Source organism: Hemicordylus capensis, chromosome 10, assembly GCF_027244095.1.
Source record: "Hemicordylus capensis ecotype Gifberg chromosome 10, rHemCap1.1.pri, whole genome shotgun sequence".
Classification (NCBI taxonomy): domain Eukaryota; kingdom Metazoa; phylum Chordata; class Lepidosauria; order Squamata; family Cordylidae; genus Hemicordylus; species Hemicordylus capensis.
Window position 1 is genome coordinate 12,167,092 of NC_069666.1, and position 7,914 is coordinate 12,175,005.

Here is a 7,914-nt window from a genome sequence, read left to right on the forward strand (position 1 = left end):
GCCACTAAAAAAAATCTATATAAAAGCAAGAGTCTAACAGAAATACCTCATCTGATTTGATAATATCATTCAGTGATTTATGAGCACCTGCTTTGCATGCAGAAGGTTCAGTCTCTGGCATCTCCATGTAAGGCTGGGAGAGACTCCTGCCTGAAATCTTGGGAAAGCCGCTGCCAGTGAGTGAGGACAGTTAACAAGATCTGCTTGGGATCGGGCCAAAGGCAATGGGTTTCAATTACTGGGGCTGCCTAGAAAAATTATTCTTGGTTCATGGTTATTTCCAGTTGTAACAAACTCATTCCCTTTGCAATCTATCACAAAAACAAAGTATAGCTGGGAGGCAAGAAACACACACACTCAATGCACGGAGACTTCATGGTGACAAAAACGGCCATATGAATTTGGGCCTTGATCCCAACTAAACTGATTCAATCCACAGTCAGTGTGGGATGTTAATTTGGTAGAAAGCCGCGAAATAAACAGAATACTTACGAGTACAAAGGGTTTGTATTGGCCAGATGCATAACTGGAGTGCTTAGAGGTTCCGCTGCTATAAGTATATCTTGCTCTATAGCCATTGGGAGTACAGCATACCCACAATAATCTATATGTTCACCTATCAATAAAACAGAATATTAACAAGATGTTGGACCTGCTGGGAACTCAACAATAGCAGGATAACCCCAAGAAGAGTGTTTGGAAAGCTGCAGCAAGATTCAGTACTGTACTGCAGTATTCTGTAATTCCACACAAACACATAATTTGGGTCTAAAATCCAGCTCTATCTTTTAAGCTTTCTCTGTAAATAAAACATATTATTATAACAACATGGTAAGAGTCCAGTGCTCTCTCTTTCTGAAGAAATTCATTATGTAAAAGCTGTTCTGAATTTGTTGCTGTTCAGGGGGCAGGGAACACACAAAGTATTATATTTATTTATGTATTTGATGGATTTATAAGTTACCCTTCAGCATATAGCTGGGCTTGTCTTGGAGTTAACTTATTCTTGAAGAGCTAAATAACATTACGACAAAAAGACTGGACATAAAAACATACTTCCTCTTCCTGGAATTATTTAAAACTAGCATCTGTTCTCTACTTTCCTTTTGTGAAAGGTAAAAATTGTGAAACGCCCCATAAGCTAATCATTCTAATTGTGCACATTTTCATGACATCTACAGCAAAAATCGATTTAACATTGTATCTGCCAAAATTGCACTGATTGTCAATGAAAAAAATGAATTATAGAATAAATCACCAAGAAAACAATCACATGTTCATGACTCAAATGTGGACAGCAAAGGCACAAAGTAAGGGATTTTCGGGGGCTGCCCCATAACAGTTTTTTCTCCCTTGCTCTCCCCTACAAAACTTGCCTATTCTTAATGGGCAGCATTTTCCCAACATGCAGTGTGTTTTCTTATTTGGGCTAGATTCTAGGATGGGGTCATTCTGGGAAGAGCAACTGCATGCTTGCGTGCAAAAGGTTCCAAGTTCCCTCTGGCATCTCCAGATAGGGCTGAGAGAGACTCCTGCCTTGGAGAATCGAAGCTAGATAGACGAATTGTCTGACTCCATATAAGGCAGCTCCGTATGTAAAGATAGAGTTCTGCTAAGCACTGTGCATCTCTTTTAGGAATTCTAATATCTCTTGGTGCAGCTGTGTGGAACATATGCTGAAATCAAGAAAGAAGTGTGTTTAATGTTGGCAGAGTAAGTCAGACCCTGAGCCTGAAAGCATGCACAACCAATTGTGTTTATGCACATCATCCATTCAGTTTATATTAAACTCAATATACATATCCCTTTTTACCTATCAAGTTGACTCGCCCTGGTGCACGAACATAAAACTTGGGAGTCGATTTAAATTTAGAGACAAACGTCTTCTTCAGCTTCAGCAATCTGAAAAGCAAGTTGGAATATTTAGAAAGGGACATCTTTAGAGAACTGGTACAAACATGTCCAACAAGTATAAAATCATAGACTTGCTTAGTATAAACTGTCACCAGTTCTGTTGACTAAGAGAGTTTTATCTACTTGTATATAACATGGCTTTCATTTCTGCACTCACAACTGCTCACCATCAAGAGGAACAGTATGTGTTAACATTTGAGAAGATTTTACATTACACAGATGTTCAAAAGCCATTTAGAAGCACTTGCTGTTTCTATTCTATGGAGAAGTTTGGGGGGTTAAGGAAGGGTTGCATTTCATAGGCTAAGATTTTAGTTCTTTACAATGTCAAGATAGTTTTGGGTATTTTGATCATAGCAAAACTGAACAAAGAGACACCTTTTAAAGTGGTGATTCTCTTATATTTAACACGGGGAGAACAACTGGCCCCATCCAACCCCAGCAACAGCATTCCCCCAGTAGCTGTTGCTGGTGTCTGCCTTATGTTTCTTTTTAGATTGTGAGTCTGGGGACAGAGGGAATTTATGTATTATTTATTTTTCTATGTAAACCACTTGGAGAACTTGGGTTGAAGAGCGGTATATAAATATTTGTACTGGTAGTACTAGTAGTAGCAATACCACAGAATAAAAAGGCACACAATAGGCTGAGATGCTATGCTTTATCAGAGCATCTTCGGACAATGCAGAATGACATGGTCTAGTACCATCACATCATCTCTGGACCACTTCATACATGACATGCCCTGCATGTACCTCCCAGTTGCTTCACCCTGATGGCTGAGGCCTTGTTCCACATTCCGACTTTTGCTGAGGAAAGAGCTTGTGATGTGAAGTAGAGCCTCTCGAGGTCTGGCACCTACCCAGTGAAACTCATTACCCCAAAGGATATCCCAGGCCCCATCGTCCTATCCATTCTGCCCTCAGATAAAAAAAAGTTTAAGGTTTTTTAAAACATGCTGCTGAGAGTATTAGTTGTTGGTGTAAATAATAATAATCAGTGTTGCTTTGGTGTATTTATGGTGAAATGTCCTTTTATCTTGTACAATGGACAACCACTTCAGGTGGTTTTCAACAGAGTAGTGGCTTATTAATGCTACCCCCCCCCCAAAAAAAATCCCTAGCACACAAGAAATGTGCTGCAACCACTCAAACTACTTCACATGAAGGTGCTTTGAATAAAAGTGCTGTACAATGTAAGGCACCATTATTATCTGCAAGGAGTGGAACATCATCACTCCTCTGATAGAGAGATCAGTCTCCAGGTTATACCATCTATGCACCATATCCACAGAGCCACAACACAGAACCTGATGCTTTAAGTGACTGCAGCACAGCCATGAAACTCTTTTAAATTGTAGGGCCGCCATTCGTAGGAACATAGGCAGCTGCGATATATCAAGTCAGACCATTGGTCCATCCAGTGTTCCCTCTAACAGGGATTCCCAGATGTTGACTACAACTCCAATGATTCCCAGCTAAAGGCCATTGCAGCTGGGAATGCTGGGAGTGGTAGTCAACAACATCTGGGAATCTCTGTTAGAGGGAACACTGCGTCCATCTAGCTCAGTATTGTCTACCCAAACTAGTAGCGGCTTCTCCAAGGTTGCAGGCAGGAGTCTCTCTCAGCCCTATCTTGGAGATGCCAGGGAAGGAACTTGGAACCTTCTTGCTCCTCCCAGAGTGGCCCCATCCCCCAAAGGGAATTTCTTACAGTGTTCACATAGTGCTCCCATTCAAATGCAACCAAGGCAGGCCCTGATTAGCAAAGGAGACAATTCTTGCTTGCTACCACAAGACCAGCTCTCCTCTCGTGCACAAAGAGTGCACAAGTATCCAGAATCAAAAGGGGATTCTGCCTCCCCATCCCCAATGCAATACATGATTGCATTGAAACTACATGAAACTGCATAGGATACTGGATGCGTTCATCAAATACAAAATAAAAAGCAAACCTGCAATATATTCACAGAAGTAATCCCACTGAACAGTGTGGAATTTACTTCCAGAAAAGTAAACATACATAAGACTGCACTTTACAGCATGTTTATGGTGCTGGATTAGGACTGCAGAACCCGGGGTTCAAATCTCTACTCTCCTTGAAGCTCGCTGAGTGACCATGACTTGACCAGGGACTTCCTGTTTGCTTAACCGACCTCACAGAACTCTTGCAATGATAAAACGGGTGGTGGCAGAACCTTGCACGCCACCCTGTGCTCCTTGGAGGAAGGGCGGGGCTCAGATGCATTGAACAGATAAAATAAAGCACTAATGTGGGAATATGGACAACTAATCTGGAGCAGGGACAACTGGATGGGCGATTAAGAGCATAGTTAAACGGTCTTTTGCGTAGGCTTTGCAGCAGCCTAAGTATTTCCTAATGCTGCCCCAGCCAGCTAGACTCCTTGCTGGGCGCCTGGAGCTGCCCGGACACCTGGCTGCTGCCTTTTCGTCTCTGGACAGCATCTAGAGATGACTGAAGGGGGCGGGAGACCGGCTTTAGGCAAGACAGCCACGCACCTGGGCTCCTCCACCAGCTGGATCGAGAGGGTGGGAGGGACATCCGCGGCCATGCTCTGCTTCTTGAGTGCCTGGCAAATGCTCACAGTGGGTTTTCCTTTTCTAGCTAGTCTGCACAGCCCTAGGCTACGAGTCCGCAGCAAGGAAGCTTCTTCCTTCCGGCATGGAGAGCAAGAGACACGCCGCCGGAGCCCTCCTCCGGCAGCTGTTTCCTCCTGCATTCCCCGCCCAGATCCACTAGTGCTGGTGACAACCCCCCCGGGCAAACAAAGCTACAACCCAACTACAAGTTGCTTGTTGCACGGGGGGGAAAAAGAAAAAGGTTAGGACAGGTTATTAGCAACATCCACCCCACCCGGCACAGACCAGCAGCTAATGCGGCGGGCGGTAAAGCAATATTTTGAGAGGGGACGGAGGAGAGATCCGTTTGCTGTATCCCCGGCTCGGCCCCATCAGGAGTGATCCAAGCGTGCAGGTACGCTGCTTAGGCAAAGGAGCCCTGCGTTTGAATTTGGTGTGTTCACGCCTTGGTCCTGAGCAGATTTACTTGGAAGCAAGTCCTGCTCATTTTAACACTTAACTGCTTTAGAGGAGAAGGAGAAGAAAAGAATAAGGCAGCACCTTATTAACGCACATTAATAATTAATTAATAGATAATTCCCTGCCAGGCGATGGGGTGATGATAGCCACTAGCCCAGATGGTTCTGAAAAGGGGGGTTAGACAAGTTAGTTCAGTGATACAGCACAGGGTTTACATGCAGAAGGTCCCAGATTCATCTGTGCAAGCTGGGAAAGACCCCATCTGAAACCCTGGACTGCCACTGACAGCAGACTAGACAGTACTGGGATAAGTGGCCCAATGATCTGATTCAATGAAAGGTGGTTGTTCATTGAAAATCATCATATATAGGCTTCCTCACAGGCATCTTGTGAGAACCAGGATGCTGGACTAAATGAACCTTCAGTTTAGCCCGCTGGATCAGACTGCTTACTTGGAAGTATTTTTAGGATTGCATCTTAAAGTGGGCTCGCATGCTTGAATATCAAACTATATGGCCTTTTAAAACCTTGCAGAATTCTAAAGAGGACCTATACAAAAACTAAAATTGGTGCCCTCTGCTTTGAATGTTAAAGTGTTTGAACATGTGCAGGCAGAATCTTGCCAATGGTATGTTTTTGTAATTATTACAGCTTCCCTCAAAACCCCATATTGGCCTTATTTGAAAAGGGTTAACAGATATCCCTTATTTCTCTGAGTGATGATGAAAGGGCTTAAAAAGAGATGGGATTTCAAACAGTGATTAACATAAAGACACATCTCTTTTTTTAAAAAAAATGGTAATTCTAGATGTGTGTAAAGCTATTCAGTACAGTGAGCAAAATTTATGAGGGTTCGTTTTGGCACATGCTTAATGGCAATTGGCAGTTCTTAAAATGGCAGCACTATGGGCCTTCGATATGCCCCAGTATATCACATCTGCTTAATTTGCTCCATGTCTATCTCTCTCATGCCCAGCCTTGTCACGCTGGCTATAAATAGCACAGATGTGTGGAGTCTCCCTCACTCACAAGACATCTGGGTCCTGTGCCTAGATCGGCCAGTTGTATCTTCTTCCCCCACTCTCTGTGCTGCATTACAGCAGAGCAGTTTCCTAACACCTCCTTCTGTGCTATTGCTCAGTGGAGGGAGGAGCAGCTGAGTGAGGAAGCAGAACTGGTGCCGGCTGGGTGCCTGGCAGAGGTGAGAGAAATCCAATCCAGCTGAAGACCGAACAATACTAGCAGGCACAAGATGGTGCAAAGACAGAATGGCTGCAGTGTGGCTTTAGGGGTGTGCAGGTGCACAGTGCCTCCCAAAGCATTGCACTCTTGACTGCACCACTGGCACACTTCTAAAGCTGGCCTATTCCCAAAGGGCCACTTTTATATGCATCTACAAGAAACAAGAACTGTCAAGCTACATTCTCTTCAGATTTGGAAAAGACCAGCACTTCAGATTTGGTGAAGACCAGCACTGTCACTCAGAGCATCCAACATCTGATGGAAGAAGATAGTTGCATTCATTTTACAGTGAGTGCACAAGGGATTCACGCTATGACCGTGAACATATGAAATGAACAAGCTACTTCCATGTGGCCTGGCACTATGGCCAGCCCAAGAGGGTTGAAAATATTAACTTCAAAGTATACATTTCACTATCTTTACATATAGATATCAAGCAACATCTCACTCCCCAAACACAAACATATTCAGAATTTCCACTCTAAAATTGTTTTCCTTGTCCCAAGCAAAACAAACTGTTTTGCCAGGCAAACAGGCATGACTGCATGTTTTAGAAGAAATATTTCGTGTACAGCAGCAACCTCGAAACAGAGCAAGAAATCCAGTTCTTTACCAGTTAAATAAGTAGTTTGAGGATATACACTCCACTCACATAGATGTGTCCTTATGTCAAAAAGCAATGCTGGCAATGTAGGGTTGCATTATATCTTAAATTATAAGGGGGCTGTGGTATTATTTTCCAGAACACCTTTATCGTACAGGTTATATAAGCCCATGCATGTTTTGCATTTTTTTATTGCGTGTTTCCATGAAACATACTGGATTAGAGTTGCAACTCTGCACCACCACACACACCCCAAAACACCTGCGCTTTTGATAGCAGACAAAAATGCAGCAGTTGTTCTCCTCATGACATCTCCAATAAAACTTTTAGCAGATTTACCAGTCCGGAAACGGACTTTTTTTCACTAGGGGGAAAAAGTTTGGGAGCCTCATTGCAACAGTCACACTTTATTTTGGATTCCTTAATTAAAAAAAAAAAAAAAAAAAAAAGAGTCGTCATATTTTCCCACTGCCCGGCAGGGTTCCCGTGCATTTAAGAACTGCTTTTACAGAACACCCTGCTTTTATCTATAGCTCTCCCATTTGTTTTACTCAACAACCCGGCCGAAGAAAAATTCTGGAGAACTCGAAAGCTTGCTGGCTACTTGGGGATAATTTTAGTTGGCCCTAATAAAAGATCTTTTTAAAAAGTTCCAACGCAGCACACACACAGACAGCACGTTTGCTTCTCAAGTGATAAATTCAACACAGCGCAGGTCTCCTCAACCCTGCATCGCCCTGCGCTGAATTCTTCTCCTTGCTACCTTATTAAAAGCACAGGAGCCCTTTCGGGGAAAGAATGGCAGCCCTCGTTCAAGGGCACCTGGGATGTTTTATTCCCATAACCCGACACACACTACTATCCCCGCTCAAATGCGGAGAGGCGGGGGAGCGGCCGGGATATACCACTGAGACGCTCAGAGGCCTGCTTCGCCAGTCTGAGGCCTGGGACTCGGCCGGTTGCTAAGGGCCTGGTTGCCAGCCACAGGCCCGGTGCACCCTCCATTGGGCTCCGTGCTCGCGAGGGCGCCTGGGAGGACGGGAGGGGGCGGGGGGAGGAAGAGGCCGGGCTTTTCAGTTCCTAGCCAGCGAGCGG

The 7,914-nt window shown here is 44.1% G+C and overlaps 1 protein-coding gene across 3 annotated transcripts in view; it reads right to left on the minus strand.

Moving 5' to 3' along the window:
* The window catches only part of GALK2 (galactokinase 2), a 65,160-nt gene extending 57,307 nt beyond the window's left edge, over positions 1 to 7,853 (minus strand). Inside the window, exons 1-4 of one of the 3 annotated variants that reach the window (XM_053273044.1) lie at positions 7,725 to 7,853; positions 7,071 to 7,239; positions 1,814 to 1,902; positions 493 to 616 (exon numbers count right to left, since the gene is read on the minus strand). In XM_053273044.1, coding sequence (XP_053129019.1) covers positions 493 to 616; positions 1,814 to 1,902; positions 7,071 to 7,126 — 269 coding nt within the window. In that variant the 5' untranslated portion in view covers positions 7,127 to 7,239; positions 7,725 to 7,853. Of the gene's footprint in view, positions 1 to 492; positions 617 to 1,813; positions 1,903 to 4,433; positions 4,766 to 7,070; positions 7,240 to 7,724 lie in introns of those variants that run through there. The other 2 variants (XM_053273043.1, XM_053273045.1) reach the window with 2 other exon arrangements.
* Positions 7,854 to 7,914: the final 61 nt, after the last annotated feature.